The sequence below is a fragment of the Strongylocentrotus purpuratus genome, unplaced genomic scaffold (assembly GCF_000002235.5).
Source record: "Strongylocentrotus purpuratus isolate Spur 01 unplaced genomic scaffold, Spur_5.0 spur5_scaffold_14, whole genome shotgun sequence".
In the NCBI taxonomy this organism is placed as follows: Eukaryota; Metazoa; Echinodermata; class Echinoidea; order Camarodonta; family Strongylocentrotidae; genus Strongylocentrotus; species Strongylocentrotus purpuratus.
In genome coordinates this window covers 6,258,262-6,282,625 of record NW_022145599.1, presented here as the reverse complement: position 1 = coordinate 6,282,625, position 24,364 = coordinate 6,258,262, and the positions used below count along the sequence as shown (strand labels likewise).

At 36.1% G+C, this 24,364-nt stretch overlaps 2 protein-coding genes across 2 annotated transcripts; one reads left to right on the top strand and one right to left on the bottom strand.

Annotated features, from left to right (window-relative positions):
- Positions 1 to 607: 607 nt before the first annotated feature.
- On the bottom strand, positions 608 to 14,360 carry LOC577991 (cholesterol 24-hydroxylase). Its single transcript, XM_030984066.1, has 11 exons — positions 14,271 to 14,360; positions 10,323 to 10,483; positions 9,082 to 9,220; positions 8,602 to 8,715; positions 7,818 to 8,046; positions 6,934 to 7,006; positions 6,311 to 6,395; positions 5,474 to 5,584; positions 3,929 to 4,023; positions 3,528 to 3,600; positions 608 to 3,065 (listed from the first exon to the last, which is right to left on the bottom strand). The coding sequence occupies exons 1-11, from the start codon at positions 14,322 to 14,324 to the stop codon at positions 2,925 to 2,927; spliced, it is 1,275 nt and encodes a 424-aa protein (XP_030839926.1). The 5' UTR covers positions 14,325 to 14,360; the 3' UTR covers positions 608 to 2,924.
- A 5,381-nt stretch (positions 14,361 to 19,741) lies between these two features.
- On the top strand, positions 19,742 to 23,070 carry LOC115923451. The gene is made up of 2 exons (XM_030984063.1): positions 19,742 to 20,148; positions 20,524 to 23,070. Exons 1-2 carry the CDS (start codon positions 19,833 to 19,835, stop codon positions 21,588 to 21,590), a joined length of 1,383 nt encoding a protein of 460 aa, XP_030839923.1. The 5' UTR covers positions 19,742 to 19,832; the 3' UTR covers positions 21,591 to 23,070.
- The last annotated feature ends 1,294 nt before the right edge of the window (positions 23,071 to 24,364 follow it).

Here is a 24,364-nt window from a genome sequence, read left to right as displayed (position 1 = left end):
GCACCAGCATATTTACACAATCATATGTGTATTTTAAATTGTTAAATTTGATGTGTATATATTTCATTTCTGCTGTATGTTATAATCGATATTAACATTTATATTGTTATTATTCTCAATAGTAGTTAAATGCGGTGTATTCGATTAACGTAAGCATTCGAGGTGAGCGGGAAAATCGAGGATGTCTTTTCTCGAATATAATTATGCGTAAAATAGTCTTGCGTATAAACGTTTTTATTTAATGATAATAGAAATACAAAATACACATGTACATTATATGATAAAAAAATAGCAAAAACAAAATTTCTTGAAGCTTTTATGATGCATTTTAAATAGATTTTCTATTCATGAATTTGCTTTCTTGAAATTAATAAAAACATCCACGAAATTGTCTTTAGTAATTGGTTGATATTTGTATTTTTTATAATAGTGGTGGAGATTATTTACGATTGTGCTATCACAGTGATTGCGTGTAATGCTAAGCGCATATATTTGTTTGATTGTTTATCGATGGTGGCGGTGCAGTCAAGGGAAATGATAGTAAGGGTTGAGACAGTGGCGGATCCAGGGCATTTGGGGGAAGTTTGTTCCAGATAGTGGATCCTTGGTATACAAAGATACTTATTGAAAATGAAGAATGACTATGTATTACACGAGGGTCGGCTGAAATCCTAGTATTATATTTACGAATAACTTTGTTGCTCTGAAAGATATAACAAACAATTTCTGGTATTAAACAGGTTATTATAATAATAATGAAAACATAAGCAACTGTACCGACCAAATCTTATGGACAAATTCAACTCGGAATCAAAAATCGGAGAAGAACACACCAAACTCACATAATTGATTGGTATAGCGTTTATTCGAATGTATTGTATTACTGATCGTTAGTGTAAATTGATGAGTTACACAAATCATATAACAAAATGAATATAAAATAAGATGTCCTATGGTTTCACAATATATACAATCGAGATGTCATGGCCCAGGTGTAAGAGTGAGGTGGGGGAATGGTTACATTTTATACATCCCTTTTTTGTTCGTCATTGGCAGTATAATCCATTTTGTTATTACCTCTCCTTTGGACCGATGCACATTCCTAATAAATGTTATACATCCCTTTTTTGTTCGTCATTGGCAGTATAATCCATTTTGTTATTACCTCTCCTTTGGACCGATGCACATTCCTAATAAATTGTATACATCCCTTTTTTGTTCGTCATTGGCAGTATAATCCATTTTGTTATTACCTCTCCTTTGGACCGATGCACATTCCCAATAAAGAATAAATAGGACCAATGCCCCGACTAATAGGTGAAGCATATCTTAAACATTTTATACACAATTTTGACTGTACAATATTAAAACCATGTAGAATGCAATTCGGGAGCAAAAATATATTTCAATATGTGCATAATAATTATAATAAACGATACATATACTAACCATACACATAGGACCAGAAAGTGAACTCTGTATCACTCAATATTTCATGCTCACTGTATTAAAAGCATAAAGGATAAAAGTACTACCAGTACATTTTTTTTTTGTATTTGCATAGGCCTATATGAATTTTGCTAATCAAAGCAGAATATGAGAAAGACCTCCACATGCCCATACAGGTTAGGTAAAAGTTTTTATTTAATCAATTGTGTTGATAGAGATCAATAAAAATGTTTTTCATTTACCTTACGTCCTATTATTTGAGTTTAACAGATCCGAAATCATGCTCCATACTCAGTTTGTTAATTTCTAATTATATTTCAATGAGATGTATATGATCTATCGTCTGTTGAGAGCTGGGAGGATGTTAGGTATCAACAGACGATACACGGTGCCACCGCTCACAACTTGATTATGAATCTATGTAATGTTTGTGATCTGTTTTTTCACATTTTTAAAATATTGCATCATAAACTGCTTAGTTCATATACACACATATCCTAAATAATTATGATGTTATTTACAATCATGATTTACAATTCATGAGCTAACTTTAGTTCATTGTAGCACATTATCTTTCATACATTCATGTATCAGACTCCGAAGTTTCTTTGACTTTGTATAAATTATTTCTACCCCTGTTACCTATCTGTTGATATTTTAATTTTTATTTGAAATCCAACCTCACGTTTTGGTTGCAATACAAAAATAATTCTTCGAACCTCATGCGGTCAAGCAAATTTTGCCAAAAAAGAATACGAGATACAAACGGACATCAATGATTTGAAAGTTGTATTTCAGACTTGCCACTTAAACTTACATGCAACTTCTTGGTCACGTGTATCAACAGACTCCTTTTTAAAGGGCTTTTAAATAGGACCATTTGGTTAACAATCCTTAATATAAATGTACATTATTTTACTTAACGGTAATCTTGAACAATGTAAGATAAATAAAATTATGTATATTTCAAATTCCACTCATCCAGTCTCCTCAAACATCTTTTTCAAAAATCATTCCTTAACCTACAGGATCTTTACTAGGAACTGTTCTCAGTTTTACGGACTGCTGAAAAGTATGAACATGATTATCAACAATCTCAGAAGAGACTTAAGGCTATTGTTCATATACAAAGAACGTAATAATTAATGATATACGTGCCGGAGAACAATAACGTACTTTGGTATCTTAAAATGTCCGCACGTTTCTCCTACCGAACGGAGCCTATAATCATTATCATAAATTCTTAACAACGAAAATACATCCAAAGTATCAAATCAACATACATCTCTTTGTTGCTGTTCTTTGTTTTGTAACTATAAAACAATAATTATACATGCATGCATGCGATTCACTGGAATCTGTATTCTAAGCCTGGAGTTAGAACTGTATGACACTTGCGTCATTAAAAAAACCGCCTATCTTGACGAGGATTTAGGCTCTTTGTGTGATGGCAGCTGGCTTAAATTGCTGTGAGCCTAGGCTCTTAGTGTGATGTAGTTCCTGCATCTCCCCATTGGCTTGGACGTTAGTTCGTCCAGGATACCCATACTCTGCGATTGCTCTAGTCGAAATTCGAATCGTTGGAGAAGCTTAGCTAAGATGACGCGAGCCTCGATCTTGGAAGAAGATGGAAATCAGCATAAGATATTTAGACTGAATCCCGGATTTTGTTTTCTTCTTTTGAATGTCAACATAATTATGGATAGAGAAAGTCGTGTACAAAACTCATTTTAGTAATTTTCAGTATATGAACTTTTATACGTAACTACAATAGCACATTGTTGGTTTGCATGTTGTGTTGAGTTGTGACTCAATCATACATTTAGGGAAATCGATGGCATATAGCATAATCATCTAAAGGAAATTAAAAGCAATGCCATTTCGGATTATTTCTTTCTTTTGTAAGAAAGCTTATACTTTTGCTATCTGACATTTATGACGTGGATCCATTCGTATCCCACATTTTCCGCCCCCTTTCTTTTCCGCGATCATTCGACAATGTATTATAACCTCTTTGCTAAAAAGTTTCGTGCCCCCAAATTACCAACTAAGAGCAAATATGATGGATATATACCTACCAGTGCAAACTGTTGACCAATACAAGACCGTTGCCCCATGGAGAACGGAAAGTAAGCATAGAGATGTCTAGGCCTGGTAGTTATTGGGAAGAGGACAATAATTGGCGTTTAATACAGGTATCAACAACATGTTTAATTATTCTACGATAAAAAAGAAGATATAAACAGCCGATCTAGGTTGTAGGATTTACTGTGTAAACAGGCTTATTTCTCTGTGGCATATTTATTTTCTGGAATATTTACCAGTGTGTAGTAATGATAAACAATAATTGGAAATAAAAGTGAAAATGTATGCATGAAAGAAATAATTTTACTCAAATTGTTACGCTTTGACGTATATTGGAAGGAGAGAACTCTTAGACAGCATAGGGCTCCGTAGTATACAACAAATTATGACTTACAATGATCCGTCCTCGGAAGGCTTGAAACGATCAGGATTGAAGAGCAGAGGGTCATCAAAGTATTCCTCCATTCTGGACATGACGTAAGACATAACCTGGAGGTAGACAAAATTATAAAAGGATATTAATACCTCTAGGCCGACACGTTCATGGTCCCGCATACAACTCCTCACCGAATGAACGTTTCTGTGAGAACTGTCTATGTGAGAGGGTTTGAATAGAGTAAAAGTAATACCCCAGCCACACCGCCAGAGTCTCGCCCATTGGGTTCATGTAATGCTCCCCCCCCCCTTCGGTCTACTCTTAGTCTGGTGTTGGTTTCATCAGTGTGACTGCGGAAGGTCTTAACGGAAACCTAAACCCAAATAATAAGTGTAAGTATTCTGAAAAATGAGATGTATTCATGCCCTTTGATGTACAATATTCCTTACGAAAATGTACAAGATATATATAAATGAAGATATTCCTGGCATGATGTGATGCCTTTCAGCATGACATGGGCGCAACCATTTTCTTGGAAATGTGACGTTCCTGTTGAAGTTGTACATGTATCATGCACCAAGCTTTAGTTGGAAAGAATTTTTAAATCAATAACGAAACCTTTACTTTTAAATACAAAAAAATAATAACTGAGATGATAGAAATTATATTTGGTGAAAAATAAATAATAGGGGCACAATAATGTAACAAAATTCATTTACAAATACTACACTATAGCGGTTGACAAATCTATTTCATTTATGAGAAACCTTCACCCCAAAAGAGCACAACTTATTTATGCAATTTGCGTTCTGGCAATTATAGTACAAAAGATAACAGCAGGTGAATGAAATGCTTCATCACCACACACGTCTGGGAAAGAAGCATCCATAAATTTGAATACATTTACTTGATAAACGACGATGCATAGTACGTCACATTATCAAGAAAATGACGATGCCCATGTCGTGCTGAGAAACTGTACTTTATTTTTGCTTTATACCTCTCTCAGACACTTTGGTGGGGAATCTTGTAGATTTATGGGCAATAATATAATAAATCTCTCAGAATAAGTAAATTTATTACTTGGGGTTCGGTCTCCTTTAAAGGACAATGGCACACGATTGTCAAAGTGACAGTGTCAACAACAAAAAGTGGATACACTGTTAATGCGGCCTCAGTTTTCACACATAACTAAACCACTCCAACGAAACTTCGAACGGTCTCTACAGAATTGTTTTGTAATATTTACATAACAATATAATGAAGTTAAATGTTTATGATAATCATAGATATGAGAAAACGTGCAGTCAATAAAGCTTAAATAAAAGCATCAGCGTGAGAGAAACGGTAAAATGAAAATGACAAAGAAGTCAGAAAGTTGTAAAGATGAGATCTTTAAACACAAATTGGCAACTGAGTGATTTACCTTGCGATTACCTTTCCTATTTGATCTTTCCAAAAGAAAAAACATAAATGTCAATTTTCCCTAAATAAAATATACCTCAGCCCTAAAGATATATATTAGAAAAAGAGGGGAAATAGAAATCGGTTGGAGATACGTACGGTTACAGTGCACTTGGCTGGTATTGTGATGCCGTTATAGTTAATAGGATGAGCAGTTAGGCGGGTTGTACCTCCGACCGGTGAATACAACCTCAACGTTTCCTTCAAAACCTGAAAAATTCAGAAAAAAATACTTTAAAATACTTAAAGATACTTAAAGAGCAACAAACGAGTTAACGAAAACAATTTTCTTTCCTTTGTCTAACAAATTCAATGTCAAATCAAAAAATTCAATTCAATTAAAATATTTTGACATACCTTTATTAAACCAAAGCATGAACTAAAGTGATGATTATACTACAAAAGTGATGATATTACTACAAAATCAGAAAAATTACCTAAAAACTCTTAAAGATACTTAAAGAGCAACAAACGTGTTAACGACAACAATTTTTTCCTTTGTCTAAACAATATTTTGAAATATCTTTATCTAACCAAAGCACGAACTAAAGTGATGAATATACTAAAAAAAAGTGCTGATATTACTACAAAACCGAGGAATAGCTTGAATACAGGCATTGATTTTATTGCTTTATACTGACGAGTGCAGGAAGAAAAAAAATCAATAATTATATGTTACTTTAAAAACCCTTCTTGAAACATTAGCTTGCAGCTTACAGTATTCTTCATTATCATCAGTGATTAATTGTAAAACTACTCATCTTTAATTTCAAGCAATCATTGAGAAAACTTGCGTTAAACTTTAGAGAGAAAAACAAAATCAAAGAATGAAAAAAAGCCATTACATTCTAAGTTTATACAATTAGGGGGATATGCTAACAACAGATAATAATACCGAATTCTATACCAAATACCATATCAATATCAAATTCTTACCCTCATCATGTATTCCAGTTTGGCCAGATCTTCATACTGAATTGTGTGTTTTTGTCCCAGTACTTCATCAACTTCAGCTTGAAGCCTATTAAACAAAGATCATGATATAAGATAAGGTTAGATCATACAAACTTTAAAAACTGAATAAGATGTTTTATTTGAATTTAATTACAGTTATGTGCAGCCAAATGTCAACATATAATCTAGTAAAAATACAGAAGACGTTAAATCCAGTATTTAAAGTCTTCCGTGACACCGTGTCATAAACAGTCAACTTTTTCATTCAGACATCTGGGCCCCGTTGCCCAAAACTTACCATTGATGGTAACTTTGCCATCAACGGTAACTAACATGAAAACCTTGATTTTGATTGGCTGTTAAACCCTGTTGCCATGGTAGTTGCCATTGATGGCAAAGTTACCATCAATGGTAAGTTTTGTGCAACAGGGCCCAGCTCATGTTAACGTGTGACACGACGAACGTATTGTTTTAAATACAATTCTCATAAGGAATTTTTTAAACATTGATTGTTGTTAACTCATGACTGCAATGGTGTACTTTATGAAGTTGCTTTGATATATTTACTTTGTAGCGACTTAGTGAAGTCGCTTATACATAATTACCTTTTGGCGACATCAGGGTGACAACCGAGTTGTAGGATTGTGAAGGCCAAAAGATTGCTTGTCGTTTCTTGACCTGAAATATCAGAAGGATGAAACAATACTCTAAATTTATGAAACGATTATACCTATTTAAATCACATGAATAAATTCTTATGGGTAGCAGAATAATCAAATTGTGGTTTTTATGTAAGTAAATAGTGGAATTCACGACAGCTAGATCCCTGAAAGCAGAGGTATATTTATCAAATAAAAATAATTTTTGGTTAATTCTAACGCCTTTGTATGATCCAGCGTCAAAAGTAAAACGTCGTAGGTCTAAATATTCTTGCTCTTATGGCAGCTAGCAAAGGATAGAAAAAATACATGCACGTATAATGATAGATTATTATGGGGACCTTTGATAACATCCACTACAAGTCTATGGAATGACTTAGGAAATATAGATGATTACCAACAGTAATCTAACTCAGTAATTCTGAACAAGTCTTTGTGCATTGTTACGTCGCATATAAGAAAATGAACTTGGTTAGTACACGGCTTTGATGGTTCGAATGTGAAAGAAGTCTTCTGTAGCCCCCACCTTCGCCTACAAACACACACTGACGGATCCCAGATAGAAAACAAGTCATGTCAATTTGATCAAGGCATTTTTTTTTTTTATAGAGGTCCGTCCCAAGACGTGCTCATAATCAGAGTTTCTTGATACGAAATCTGTAGAACAAGAGCATATTCACAAACACAAGCCAACATTATTACAATGTTTATTGCGTAAAATCGAATGATAACCCTTTTACAGCTGAATTGCCGCATCCACGTTTGCTAAAACCAGGAACCACCTAAGATAAAAACAGGAACTGATATTCGTAGGCAGTGGACTTACGTACCTGCTATAAACAGAGTAACAAATTCATCCAACATATTTTCCATGCTGAAGTCCTTGTCTCCCTCTAGATCGTTGGCTATATCGAGAATGAGGTTGAGTAGATCACTTGGAACATGATCTCCTCTCTTACGAGCCTGGATCCGTTCCTTGATCTGATCTCGTCCAGTTTCCCGGATGAAGTGAACAGCCTTGCGTGTGGACCGTCGCATGGAAATACACCTTGGATCTATCTATTAAGATCATAAATATTTTAAGTGTGTGGAGAATCACGTGGCTTATGAAAGTCCACAGAAGTGGACGAAAACTTGCCTTCCAAATTCTAAGGTTGGTAGAACCCACATAACATGTTATATATAAATAAAATAGTTTGGATGTGGACGATGCTATCAATCTTTTGCTAGTCACATCATGAACGCTTGATCAATAGATGGCGATACCTCCTTTTCTGGTAGGACAGATTCATGGGTACCTACACGTACCTGTGAGACGTAAGGGGTCGATATTAAAAACATAGGTGGTTAGACTTCTGTAGATCCCTAGTTTTGTCCTTACAGAAAAAAAAATCATTGCGTGTTAAGTTATCTCAATGTCATTATGATGAGAAAATAGTTTTGGCTTGTATCATGCGGACGATTTGCATATACATATTGGAAATGGGCCATGAGATGGCTTGTTGATAATCCTTTGAAGTGAGGAAACACCCCAAAACGTAATAAAAAAAACAATAGCATTCTGAAAAATAGTTCCTATGATCCTGAAAGAATTAGAAAGTTAAATGTACTCACAGTAGACCATGGCTTTTCATGTAACGACTGTAAACCTTGGAGTGCCGCGGTGATGGCAGCGGGGAATGGACAGTCTGGATCTCCTATAGCATTAGTATCCATGCTGAACGCGATCTGTAAAGGATAAAAATGCCCTTCTCTTCGAAGCCTTGGTGTTTGTTTTTTGTTTGTTTGAACATCAAAGGCACTTATGTAATAAATAATTGTACAGGAGGAGGATAAGCCACAACATGAAAACTTGTTTCTTGCCAAGAATTGGTTTACTTCAAGCTCTTAATTGTGTCCCACGATCTCTTTTTTCACTTTTAATTATTTGCTGTTCCAGGGTGATAACAAATAAAAATCTGTACGGAAAAAAATATTTCTTTGTAGTGCGTCAGTAATATTTCTATCCATATGATCCATTTCGCTTTCCCAACTGAAGAAAGTCCTTCTTCCCCATCCCCAAGCATGGACTCACTCCGGTATTGTTTTATATACCTTTGCAATGACGTCCAGTGTTACTTTGTTGAGTTCGTCTAACATGGGGACTTCTATTTTACCATCGGCTTTCTCCTTGAGCTTCTGACAAAGAGCTTCTGATCCCGAGTTGTACTCCTCCATGAGGCTGATTAGATACCTAGGAATATTTTAATCAGGTCCAAAATGATTATGTTCTCGAGTTAATTATTAATATACAGTGCGTCCCAGAAAAAACGAAACCGAGAATTATCGATGTTTTATCTTAACTTAATCACAATTATAATTGACAAATGACACAAACTTAGATCCTCCTCTTTCATTTGATGTAACTCGTATAATCCATATTTCACGCATGAGTGATTAAATTAATTTGAAGAGAGGAAAACAAAAAGTCATTTGTCATTCCTAGCTCATTTTTCATGATTGAGGTGTCATATGAAAGGGCAGAAACTCACCCTTATAGAAATGTGATTTTCTTTTTGAAATTCAGATCACGCCCGCCAAATCACTTTTTGGTTTCCTTTCTTCATATTCATTTTAATCACTCAGGCGTGAAATATGCATCACATGAGTTGCGTCAAATGAAAGAGGAGGATCTAATCTTTCCAAATATGTGTCATTTATTAATTATAAATATGACTAAGTTATGATAAAACATCGATAGTTCTCGGTTTCGTTTTTTTCTGGGACGCACTGTATATGTAGAGTCGATATGCATTGTAACTGTAACAGCCTGCATATGATATAATAATCATGGCAGTAATTAGCAGCATCGTGTATTGCTTACATTATTTCGTCATTTATGACGGCATAACCATGCAGCGCGATGCTGACATTTTATTTAGGGGGTGGGGTGCTTTGGGGAGCTTTTAGGTGCCTTGCTTAAACTTATTTATAGTCAAGATTCAATATATGTAGTGAAAAAGAAGGCTTAAATATGAATAATATATTATTTATGGGTAAAAATGTGATTTTTATGACTTTATTTGCATAAATTACCATAAATATGCAAATGAGTGAATTTTTCAAAAAATTAAAATTATCATATTATTCTATACACTTCACTTGACATGCGTGCAAATTTTCGGGGCGACCGGCCGCTTTGCGGCCGAGATCTTAAGGGGGGCCATAATGCCCCCCCCCCGGCCGTACTAAGACCCCAAATAGCCCGGCCTTTTTAGGGTTAAACAAAAATGGCCGCGGCTTTCTTTTGCGGCAGTATACCGCGCTATATTTGAACAAGCCTTTATGGTACTTACTTTCGTCTGAATGCAGGGTTCATGATGGCTCTCCTGTGAAACCACTTCTCATGATCGACCTCAGATACGAGTCCGTGGCCCATAAATCGCTCGCCGTATAGTTTCTGAAAGCCACGGTAGACATACAGTGGTTTTATATGGCGGCTGTTTAGAAGCAGCTCCTGGAAATGATAGCATTTGTTTGTTAATGTAAGGAACGTTTCATTGTAATACGTAGTATTAATATCGATGAAAGCGCGACAAAATTCTGCTCTTTGTGAATGAGGTTAGATGTCGATGACCTATAAACACCATTTAAGTATACGTAGGAGTGTGTATTTGTTCTGTAAGCGTTCGTTAACAAATTTGTCACTTACAGACAATTGTCAAAATGATGATGAGATGGAAAAACTACACTCTTTTATTCCGTATCTTAACTTCCAAAAGTTGTATTAACCCAATTTATTAAAAGAACGATCGATCAATCGCCCATGTATCATTTCACGTAGGTACATGATTATAGGCAAACTGCGAGCGTAAGGATAATGTGCCCCGAGAATGATTTCCCTTATCTCTTATCGTAACTGATATCGTGACATGATCATAGTACAATTATCAGTGGCGTAGCGTTAGACCAGAGATGTGAAAGAAAGGAGTCGAAACTCTTGTAATTTATTCAAATGCATTCGTGAGTTCTAAAGCGTAACAATGGGATGTGTAACATTCAACATGGCTTTGAGGTTCCATGCTCCGAACCGCGCTTCCACTGCAGGGAATTTTGGAGGCCAGGCACTAGTTTCACATTTATTACAAAATATTAAATTACCGGCAAAATTTCAGTGTAAATTACAATTACAATCTTTGATAACTAGTTTGCTAATGCGTGTTTTCGCGTGTTTTTTGTATTTTTGCAGTTGAAAAAAAGGATGAAATTACACAAGTTTGTGTTCGCTTGTTCTACTCTTTACATATTCAACATTGGATGGGAAATCATTGAAAGGGACAGCGAACAGTTGCTGTGATACCATTTTCTGATGTAGGAATTCAAAATCCTGAAATTTCATGCGCTTTTGTAACTCACCACCTGGTCAACAGTTGCAGATTAGCGCATAACTTTTCGGCGGCTTGGAGCATGGGGTCAAAGGAGAGAGGCTTGATTCTAGTCCTTCTCTATCATGTCCCTGGTTGAACTAGCCATAGAGGAGGAGACACTGGTATCATAGGGGCTGGGAGGGAGGGAGGGGATGGGGCTGGAACGGGTAAATCCAGGCGCGGATCCAGGATTTCTTAGGGGGGGGGCCCAAATTTGAAATTGTGCGAGCCAAATATTGGTACGTAATGGTGAACAACAGTGACGTAATGCGGGGGGGGGGGGGAGTTTCCCCCTCCCAAGCTTTAACGTTTCATTATATTATTAGAGAAAGAAGACGATTCGTTGTACCGTTCTCGGAAATAATTCTCGTCTGAATTTAGTTTCCCCCCTTTTACGATTCATTAAATTATTAGATAAAGAAGACGATTCGTTGTACTGTTCTCGACTCTTAATCCTTGTCTAAATTCAGGTTCCCCCCTTTTACGATTCATTAAATTATTAGATAAAGAAGACGATTCGTTGTACTGTTCTCGACTCTTAATCCTTGTCTAAATTCAGTCCCCCCCCTCCCCTCCCCCGCCTCCCGCGCGAAGCGCGGAAGCTTTTACGTTTCATTAAATCATTAGAGAAAGAAAACGATTCGTTGTACAGTTCTCGACTCTTAATCCTTGTCTAAATTCAGCCCCCCCCCCTCCTGCGCGAAGCGCGGAAGCTTTTACGTTTCATTTAATCATTAGAGGAAGAAAACGATTCGTTGTACAGTTCTCGACTCTTAATCCTCGTCTGAATTCAGGTTTCCCCCCCCCCCTCCCGCGCGAAGCGCGGAAGCTTTTACGTTTCATTTAATCATTAGAGGAAGAAAACGATTCGTTGTACAGTTCTCGACTCTTAATCCTCGTCTGAATTCAGGTTCCCCCCCCCCTCCCTTCGCGAAGCGCGGAAGCTTTTACGTTTCATTTAATCATTAGAGGAAGAAAACGATTCGTTGTACAGTTCTCGACTCTTAATCCTTGTCTAAATTCAGTTCCTCCCCCTCCCCCTCCTGCGCGAAGCGCGGAAGCTTTTACGTTTCATTAAAATCATTAGAGAAAGAAAACGATTCGTTTCACAGTTCTCGACTCTTAATCCTCGTCTGAATTCAGATAAACACATCTCGATACCTTGTCCGACCCCGCGAGCTCAGGGGGTTAAGGCAATAAATTACGGTCAGATAAGCATTCAGGGGCCCGCCTTAGGGCCCCTGGTGGGGTCGAGGCGGCGAAGCCGGCCCCGGAAGCTCAGGGGTTTTAGGCGTTTAATTAAGGTCAGATGAGCATATTTTTTTGTATACCTTATTATTTTGCGACACTGGCAGGTCACTATTTGGCGTGGGGTCCAGGTCCAAAAATCAGGGGTTTTATAGGCATTAAATTACCGTCAGATGGTCATCTAAGGGCCCGCCGTAGGGCCCTAGATGGAATCCAGGGGGCAAGGGGGAAGCTTAAGGGTTTTAGGCATTTAATCACGGTCAGATGAGCATATTTTGATGCCTCATTATTTTGTTTACACTGGCAGTTAACTATTCTCACTTCTTGCTCTCATTCTATTTTATTTCTCTTTAATATACTTTTTCAAGAAAAGTGTGGGGGGGGGGGGGGGGCTCGAGGCTCTCGATCCCCGCCGTACCTCGGGCCCTGACATGTAGGAATCTCAAGAATCATATTTTTGGCCTGGCTGTAAATTTAGAAATTCGTCATTTTCCAACAAACACATCAGCGCTCAAAACACACGGGGCGGTGGGCGATTCGCCCCCGTAAGCTACAAAATCGCCCCCGTCAGGTTGCTCACGGGGGCGATTGCAAAATTAAAAATCGCCCCGGTGGAATTATAAAATAAAGATAATCTTTTCTGTTATAACTTTAACACAATATTGAGTTTCAATTTTCAAACCTTAAACCAATGAAATGGAACTAAGATTAGCGTGCAAGATTTCTCGTTTTATGAGTAGGCCTATTATTACCGATTCAGCTCGCAGAGCAGTGCCGCCGTCAGCAGTGGTTATAGGCCTACTGCGCCGTTAGTAGCGGTGCGTGTGCACGCTGCCGCGCCATGTCTGCTGGAGCTGGAGGCGATCGGGCAAGGGCAGAAACATGGTCATGGCCTGGAGAAGTTTTTCGTTGTCAGCAAATAATGAACCTCGACCAGTAAATCAATATTAGGGACTTTTAGATTTGCACGATGAGAACGTGGACTGCAACGTGTGACCTCCTTTTAAGGCACTGCCAGTGCTTAAAAGGACGTCACATGTGATTGCCAGTGCCTTAAAAGGACGTAACACGTCCACGTCCACGCAAATCTAAAAGTCCCTTTTGAGGAGAAGAGGAAGACCAAAATGTCGTGGAATGATATGGTAACATGGGCAGATCTACGGCAGGGGGGGGGGGGTAGGGGGTTTAACCCCCTCCTCCCACCCCCGGCCCCCTTGGGCTGCCAAGTGAAAATGTGATATTAAAGCGGGGGGGGGGGGGGGAGGTGGATTCTGGAGAGGAGGACTACTAATCTATTTAATTTTTTTCAGGGGGCGGTGGGAAGTGAAGCGCCGTTTTAGCATGACTTTCTTTTTAACTCTTACTTTCACCTTTCTCAGATAACCCTAAGTGTTTGGTTGCTGCTTTATATGTAGTTGATAATGCATAATTAAAATAAAGAAAGAGAGAGAGAGAGAGAACCACCATCATTTTGCAATGGTTCAGGGTTCGTGTAATGTACATTTGAAACCATTTCTTAGCGTCTCGACCCTAAAAAAATAGCAAAACTAATACCGGCTTCACTACTAAATAGCTACGAGACTTATTATGTTAGTAAACAATAGAATTAAACGTCAAATGAAAATTCACCTTAACAATTTCTGGTGCTGATGCGATGAAATGTGCTTGCCAGAAGACCCTCATATAATACACCGGTCCAAGATCCTTTGTCCTGAGAAATTATTGTAATTAAGTATTTGATTTCTTTGTTCTTCTATTCAGTTTAATGAAGTGGTGTTTATTTCATAGCATAGTTCCTTAAAAAAGAAGGGGGATGAAATAATTCCAAGGAAGAACAAAAATCCCACAAACGAAAAAGCAATTAACGAAAGCTGGTTTGAAGGAAAAAAATTTCAACACATTTTTTCCGACGCCATTTACAAATTCACGTAATCCAGCAAGTAAAAAAAAAAAAATCCGATATGAATTGAATTGAATTAAATTCTGTACACAATTTGTTTATATCTACGTTTATTTTGTCAAGGTTAATTTTCTGTTCGATTTAACTTTACGTGAGTCATGGAGACAAGTAATAAACGGAACATTAGATGGTAGTAAAGTGGAGAGAGTGTTAATAATAGTCATTCTTTATAGATATATACAGGAATATTATCATTTTAGTCCTGAAAAAATCTCCGTGTTTTTTGTTGGTGGTCTTCTCGTACATGTTTCGTAGATTTCAGCGACAATAATCATTATAATGTTGTGCATTACGTGAGACTTTTTTTTTCCTCTTAAAAATAAATGTAGCCTATACAGTCTTAGATACACGCACTATAATGAAACAGTTTCATTGCACTTACATCAAATATAGAATATTTGCCAAGGGCATCCCAACCTTCTCCCTCCACGCACCAATTGTCTTTATATCACCTAGGAAGAAACTAGAATGATAAATAGGAAGAGAAAGACAAATACAAAGTTTAGGCCACGAACAGGGGACCTGCAGCAACTGTCTATCGTTGTTCTTGGTCAATGTTGTTCCTGGCAAATGGATAGTTAAAAAGCGGATTTTGAACTTGACATCGTCTTATGTATGTAAGAAAATACAGCTTGGGAGAATTACAACTGAATGTAAATTTCGGAACGCAGATGTGTATCAAGCGGATATCAATGAATGTAGCCAAAATTTCACACACACACACACACACACACACACGCAGATATATAAATGTATAATCCCATATAATGCCTTTAAAGCCTGCATCCATATCTCGAAACATAAATAAAACCCAAAATATGCTTATATATATGTTTATATATTGTAACAGCGAACGAAAGAGAAATCTGTTTACACGTACCATATACACACGCTAATTGTCATGACAGTAAAAATATGATAATCAGTCATGGTTATAGCGTATATGTAAACATAATACGTACCTCTTATTTTTTGGAGTGGGTACATCCTTGAGCTCGTATTCCTTCCGGAGAATGGCTGCAGATAATACAACAATGGCCAGTCCTAATATAACGCAGATTAGAAGGGCAACATACCCCAAGACAGTCAAGATCATAGCCATGGTTTCAATGATATATACATGCAGCCGATGTTCACTCTGTATAAAATATAGATAGGCCTAAAGCTATATAATATATTTCAAAAGGCTCATTCACGTGAAAACGTACGAGAATTCACTGCAACCCAAAATGCCAGCTCTATGATATCATTTATGCATATACACAGAGCCTACAATTCTTCATATCGCTGATGCAAATACAGTGCTATGTTGCGAGTTACTGCTGTGCAATTGTTTACATGTCATGAAGTTCAAGTTCCCATTTGTCGCTGGTCATAGTCTAGCGTCCAGTCCTTTGAGTTATGCTCTTCAAACCACTCTCCATACAATGTTCTCTCGTTTGCTTCCTTCACTGTTATCACTGAGGTACAATTGTTTTCACAACCCCACGATGACAGAACTACTAGTCTTCGAAGAAACGTCACGTTACAGCCGTCGGTTGATTGACTGCCAATGATAACGTATGGTGAAAAAAACGCATGAAAAGGAGACTATAACGTCACGGGTTTGAGCAAACTAGGGTAACAGATTAGACTTTGAACCCATGATTCGAATCCACTGCCAGTCCATTTATATATTATAAATCATCCTGTTCTCCTCCCTAACACACACCCCACATAGATCGCGCGACTATCTCTGGTTTAGCCCTATTATCAACTCAATCTTTAAAACCAACATAAATATTCAACTCATTTCAATTCAATTTTAGCTCACATCTCTTTAAAAACACATCAGGAGATATTCAAACAAATCAGTATAAATTAAAAATATAACAACATGTATGTACATGGCACTATACGGGTGCGAGGGATCAACAAAGGCCATTGGCCTGTCAAGGCTGATCCCCTATTTTATACCACACTTCAAGAGAAATACATAACAAAAAACAATAAATAAACAAACAAACAAACAAACAGATAACATAACATAGCATTATCACGCAAAACACAACATAACTAACTACATAAATCACATAAAAGGTAATTATATCGAATACAACTACTCATTATTAAGAAGATAAGATTAATATTTTGTGTAAATGCAAGAACATTTGAGATGCGTTATTACTATTATCATTTATTTGCCGTTTCAAACATACAATAGAAGGTACAATAGAATGGCAACATATTATGATACAAAGTATGAAAGAATAAAAATTGGCTTCCCCTGCTGCACCTCCCGAAGATGTGAAATTCCTATAACCCGTATGTTTTTTTCTACCGATTCATCAATCATGACGAATGGCCTTGATTTAGTGTATTGTGGATAGAAAATGTAGATATAGAATATACGAATGTATAAACAAAATTGTATTTCTGAGGCACAAATAGTCAAGACAGATCTAAGATGCACTAACAAGTAACATCATAACTATTTGCATAAATGAGAATAAGTAACCATGACAAGAAATACATGCATTTTAAGAGTTAGTATATGAATGCCAATTTAATACCACAAAAATGCATAAATTGTTATAATTTAGGATAACTAACGATGAATATGTGAGTTAAATAAGCGGCCGCGGCTCTGTGGAGAAAACAAAAACTCTGGGCCTGATAAGTTTCGGAGGAATGTTGGTGATTTTGTCGTCGCAGTCTCAAAACTAGAAAAAATAAGGGACCTGAATATAATTTACACACTCTTATTATTGTTGTGGCCAATCATAAATCAAGCAGCCATTAATTTTTGTCCTCAAATTCTGACTACCTGCAAGGATTCGATCGACTAAAATACAAGGTTAGATATCATATTAAAACACAACTACAGTGAAAGCTGTATAGAAAGCCCAATTAAGAGAGACATGGAAAGTGGCCTTTGCAGGCAAGTAGTGTTAATGTTTTGTTTTGTCTTGTCATGTCTTGTTTATCTTGTCCTGTTATAAATTGTTTGGTAATGTCTTGTCTTATCTTATTATGTAAGTTTCCTGTCCTTTGTGCCCCGTTTTGTAATTCCGTTCTTTTTTGTATGTTTCGATTATTTAGATAGGCCTACTTTTAAAAGTTTTATGAAAATGTTATTATATTATATCTAATTTACTGTGATTATTAAGACACTTTAAAATGATTTATGAAAGTAATGTTCATATCATATTTATTCTTGGGAACCTACAAAAACCAGCTATGCTTTCCAGTAGGTTCCCGTTTCATTTCATAATTTTGAACTTACTTTGTCAACTATGTTTTTATCGTGCAAACAATAAATATTGATGTATGAAATGGAATAAAATTAATCAATCAATCGATCAATCAATGTAAAGGTTCCTTTAATACAATCATGCGCTAAAGGAGGTTGCTCTGTATAAGCACCCGACCAAAATATTATATCCACTCTAAAACAAAATTGCCTACGTACAGTATTTTGCTCTGAAAAATGTCCGAATAATCGTGGATTTAGCGTTTTTCTAGCTTTTCGCATAACCTCCTCCCCGAAAACACTAAAGCTGCAATTGATGACGTCTTGCTATGCGCCTACTTGAGCTTTTAAGAAGAGATAGAACACTTCTGAAAAACGGAAATAATCTCAAAGCATGATCAAATTTCAATGATATTTTAGTAACACTTCACTGAAGCACTGTCCTTTCATAATGATTATAAGGAGTGTAACCTTTGATATAAGTGCATTTCTCAGCACTTGTAGGAAGATTATACCAATACAAAAGAAAACAAAAGTAAAAGAACTGATATGAAAATAAACAAAATGAACAATAGAAGAATATAAAGACAATGAGCTTCTAATGAAACCGATGCTTGGCCCTGAGCCAGACAGATGAGCCCACCTTTTTCACATACCACCTGACCTATTGGTAACTTTTGCATTAAACTACGGTTTTATAACCTACAATAATAAAATGGTTGGTTACCTATTTCAATTGTTAATACATCTGGCAAGCAGTTGGCAAGATCTATAATTGTAACAACCAATCAATTATATAAGTTCATATTTTATTTTTTATGAACTGGCGTAAACGAAGATTATAAAAACGTGTTTTTTTGTCAACTTAACGAGAATCTGCTAAGATCCTTTGTCTTGTTAAGATTTGGTACAAAACAAATATCATAAAACTTCAACGTGAAATACTTCGTTTTTAAAATGTATATAACGATTCTGATTCGTATCAGTGATACCAAATTACCAATCATAAGTCTGAATTATTGATGATAAAAAGTGTCATTTTGTTTTGTTTCGTGTTTCGTGGAGCTGAGATAAAGCATTTGATAAAACCAAACGTTTTATCCACAATACTTAAAATATTAACTATTCATATTTTCTATACAAAATATACACATCCTTATACAGAAAAAAAAATCATGCAATCCACATTCAAAATATAGGATCATACTCAATTTTTAAGGATAACAAAAAGCAAAATTACAGTATATCCAAAATAATTGAGTGCAAATGTCTAATCAAAATTACAATAAACAAAAATAGAAAAGATTAACGTACTACCACTTTGCCTCTTTTCGAATGTAATATAGAGATAAAAATGAATTTAAATTTCTCCTAATACTTTTTACAATTATTTTTCAGCGAGGAAAATAAAATAAAAATTTGATAGTATAAATTTAAGTAGGCCTATGTATAAATGTATTCAAATTCAAATTCGAATCAATTTTGTAGCTTAAAATCCAAACGTGTATAGCGTCATTCTCAATATTTTGTTAATGAAGGACAATTAAAAAAAAATCTAGGGTATAGTATATAATTACAGTTAACAAAAATAATTGAGTACGAATGTCCAATTACTTTAAAACAGAAATGGCCCCCCAAATTAAATACGATCCCATCCCTCTTCAGGAATATATGCTGTTGCACATAAAGCTGGAATAATTATTTCCAACCGCTATTGCCTGTTACCCAGGGATAAAATTAGATTCTGAGTGTAGTTAAGGAGTGTAGTTGAGGAACGCATAGTATCGACAAACTAGGCCAATGATTGGTTGTGTGGTTGCTAAGCCCCGCCTCCCAATACCTCATAATAGTTTGACACTCTGGACAGCAGGGAGTAATCCAATATGATCAGGTATATCGGAAATCATTGTGTTGCGAACAAGCATTGGTGTGGTTGACAATCATGAATACCGCAGACAACATTTGATCTTTAGAAAGTGATTTTACGACCGCAAACGGAATGGCTTCCCATCTTTCGGGAGATCTATCACCTACACTCCCTTCGGCTGAGGATGATGTCTTGCCCCTCCCTTCTAGGTTTGCTCTGGTTTTCCTGGGTCACTGGTCTCGTAAAAGGGAGAAGGATGATGCGAAAATTCTGACGACGCCTAATAAAGAAAACACCTACGGCACCATGAACAAATCGGAAGCTGATGAAGAGAAATGCATAGGAGATCCATGGTCATCGATGGATGACGATACTTCGCCACTGATCACAAAAGATGCAAATTTGAACTTCAGGAGAGACCATAATTCAATTCGCAAGCGACTTACAGGTGAGTCAGAAAATAATTTAGCTTAGAAAAAATTAATATAAGACTAGCCAACGTACAGATGTTCAAAAAGCAAATATAAATCTTTCTAATTATGCCATGTACGTTGCATAATTATACCATGCTAAATTAGAAACATATTGCTTATCGTATAAAGAAAATGAATGATATTAAAAGCTCAGTCATGTTGAATATGAGGAGGCTTCATGTCTTTATGATGATAAACGTTACTTTTTCTGCAGATCCTAACATCGAATATTTTGTTGAGTATCTTTTGTGTCAAATCAGCAGATGTGATATATGTGATATATGATGTACCGATCTCACTTTTGTTTTTAAATTCTTCTTCTTCTTCTTCTTCTTCTTCTTCTTCTTCAGGATGCTGTTTTTTAGACGTGCTCGGGATCATATACCTCTTCCTTTCTTGTGGCATGATGATTTTCGACCTGGAGGCGTATTTGCGATCTTACTGGGGCGTCAAGGAGTACGCTCTCCATTTCGTCACGTATACCACATTCATCGTCCAGCTCATGGTCGTACCTTTCTGGTGTCTCTACACGCGTATGAAAAACATTATGACCTGCAGTCGGAGCCAACGGAGAGTTTCGACGATGTCTAGAGCTTTCATCGCATGTCGTATCAACATCATACGTAGAGGGCGCTCCGAAGCGAAGATTCTGTCATGGTTTCCTTTCTTGTGCATCCTGGCATGGCCCACGATGACGGGATGCTTTCGAATCTTGTACGACTACTTCCTTCGAGTCTGTAAGAGCGAAAGCATCCATGGTGAAGTAGGTCACTGGAATTCACTTCTTGGGTCGATCATCTACGGATGCTTTTGTTATATCATATACCTGGAGCGCAGATCATTCGAAATCGAAGCACACCAGATATTTCGCTACGCCATGGAGCAGGCGCCGTACCCGAATGTCGATGCAGTGCTCAGTCGGATCCGTCACTTCAGCATACAGTATAAGATACTCCGGCAGCAAATCGGGGCGTGGATGGCGTTCACCATTGTGGTTTCCACATGGGGACTGACTTCTCACATCACATGGAATTACTTGGTGTTCAGCCAAAAGGATCTTTCCCCCGACGTTCTCCGAACCATTTACTTTCTCAATGCCCTGGTCACCACACAGAAGATCACCTTCATCGCTGTGCCTTACTTTGCCCTAGGTGGCCTCAACATGGATCATATCTGGAGGTACTTAAAGGAAGACATCACACATTGCAGGGAACACAAGTACAAGAAGTACTGGAAGGCTGTCATTATTTACGTCAAAGATATAAATAAGATGTTTTCAGGTAATATGACATCTTCTCTCATATCCACTGGTCTCGGCATCTATCTTGGATTAAACCTTACAAAGAGTCAAGATATAGGCTTCTGGATCGGTCCAGCTGCAGTCGGCTGTAATCTGACAAACCCCACTGGATTGTAGACCGCTTAAAATCTCACCGACCTGTTCAAATTAACACGTTATCTCTAAAGAAAATGTAAATAATATAAAATTCGGAGAGAGGGAAAATAAAGGACAGTTAAAACTTATCCATCATACAAAATTCTGTTCATGGATTGGTCGAGAAAACCCTAACGTGATCAAACATATTTGTACTAGAAGAGCAACCTTTTTCTAATTTTCTATATTTGAGACGTAAGATTGAGGAGTCTTAGTATTTTTAGGCAAATACAACAGTATTGTAGTTGTAGTAATCTCAATCTTACTGGTCTCTTAAGGCTACGAAGGATATGCGTAGCTCTTCTTGAAAGTAGCGAACAGCTAGTTACCACAGACAAATGACAGAGAAAAAAATAAATTAAACATGTATGAAATCAGCTTAAACTGGTCTGTCATGGATAATACTTTTTCGTAAAATGTACATAATGATAGGGCCTATAGAATTAAGATGTATTTTGGCTTGATGAACTTTAAGTTTTGCTGCATTGTTAAAATGGTAAAACAAATTAACATAAGGTAGGCCCTAAATGTGTTCAAGTGTTCTTATTTTATGTTTTCAGCAAAACCGATAATCGACATTTTCCCCAAATTTAAAGGAATACATTATGTCTAAAATAAAGTACGATGTCCATTGTCTAATCGTAAATTAGGCACTGAGATTTACAAATGATATCAATTGTTAATATTATTATTGTTCTAAAAGTACTGCGGGTATTTGGGTTATTAAGTCTGTTCAAGGTTTGGCCACATATCATTGTCTTTTTTAAAAATTCCTTTCCTATAAAACACATCATGTAACCCTGGAAATGTGTACCAAATGTTCTGCTTATTCTCTCCCAAGCTCTATTATCTTGTTGTATGCAGTTATTTTGTCCGCCCAGAGTGAAATACCTAGCACCTCTTAAAATCCTGATCTGCAAATTTAACAACGTTAGAAGTGGGCGTATGCCTACAAATTTTCCTATGGCACAGTTTTCATACTTGATCACAATTTCTCATTATAAATGTCATTGAATGTTTAATGTTATGGCTTATTCTCTGATTGAAATCTGATGCATAATGGATAGAAATTTGCCTTATTCATTTCGTCTAAATCAATGTGATGAGCAACTGTCTTGTCAGCTAAATGCGTATAGCTTCTGTTTTAAACCTGTTATAAAATTTAAAAAAATTATGACAAATAGTATACGATGCATATTTATATTTCTAGTGTTCACCTTATAATATTTATATTTTTTTTGCAAGGTATCTATGTTTTGTTATCAGTATGTACAAAATTGTTTTTCCCTTTCTTTCTATCTTTCTCCCTTCACGTTCTCCCCCTCCTTCTCTCTCTCTCCCTCTCTTTCTCTTCTGTCCAACCACCTTTCTGGATCTTTTCATCTATCTTTCCTTTTTAACTCAAATTTTTAAATTGTAATATTGTATAAGATTAATGGTGTTCACGCTCTTTATTATTATGTAGATTAACAATAATTTATTCCAATCTGGACAAAAAAAGCATATTATGGACTGCCAATTTCACATATTTTCTTTATTTTTCCAATATAATTGATGCCTTATGTTTATCAAAAAGCTAAAGATAACTTGCAAAAAATGTGTAATTGTTAATATCAGGTGGAAAGAAAGGTTTACAAAAATAATGAATCAAGCTTCTTTTCATTAACACATGTCAACACTCTCTGCAAACTCTAACTTAGTCACTGTTTTCAGAGCATTAAATTGAACTGCATTACACAACTGATTCCAATTAAATAAAACCAATGAATATTCATTGGTATCCTTTATTTGTCCATCAATATATGTTACATGTACATGTATACTGTATCAAAATTCAAATACATATATATTGATTAATTCAATGAATTAATGTAAGTTTATACATGACACTTGTTATCTGAATCGTATAAGTTTATACATGACACTTGTTCTCTAAAGCGTATAAGTTTATACATGACACTTGTTCTCTGAATCGTATAAATTTATACATGACACTTGTTCTCTAAAGCGTATAAGTTTATACATGACACTTGTTCTCTAAAGCGTATAAATTTATACATGACACTTGTTCTCTAAAGCGTATAAATTTATACATGACACTTGTTCTCTGAATCGTATAAATTTATACATGACACTTGTTCTCTAAAGCGTATAAATTTATACATGACACTTGTTCTCTGAATCGTATAAATTTATACATGACACTTGTTCTCTAAAGCGTATAAGTTTATACATAACACTTGTTCTCTGAATCGTATAAATTTATACATGACACTTGTTCTCTGAATCGTATAAATTTATACATGACACTTGTTCTCTAAAGCGTATAAGTTTATACATAACACTTGTTCTCTGAATCGTATAAATTTATACATGTCACTTGTTCTCTAAAGCGTATAAATTTATACATGACACTTGTTCTCTGAATCGTATAGATTTATACGAGACACTTGTTCTCTAAAGCGTATAAGTTTATTCATGACACTTATTCTCTGAATCGTATAAATTTATACATGACACTTGTTATCTGAATCGTATAAGTTTATACATGACACTTGTTCTCTAAAGCGTATAAGTTTATACAAGGCACTTCTTCTCTAAAGCGTATAAGTTTATACATGACACTTGTTCTCTAAAGCGTATAAGTTTATACATGGCACTTCTTCTCTAAATTGTATAAGTTTATACATGACACTTGTTCTCTGAATCGTATAAGTTTTTACCAGACAGGAGATGTACCACTGGTATGAATTTGG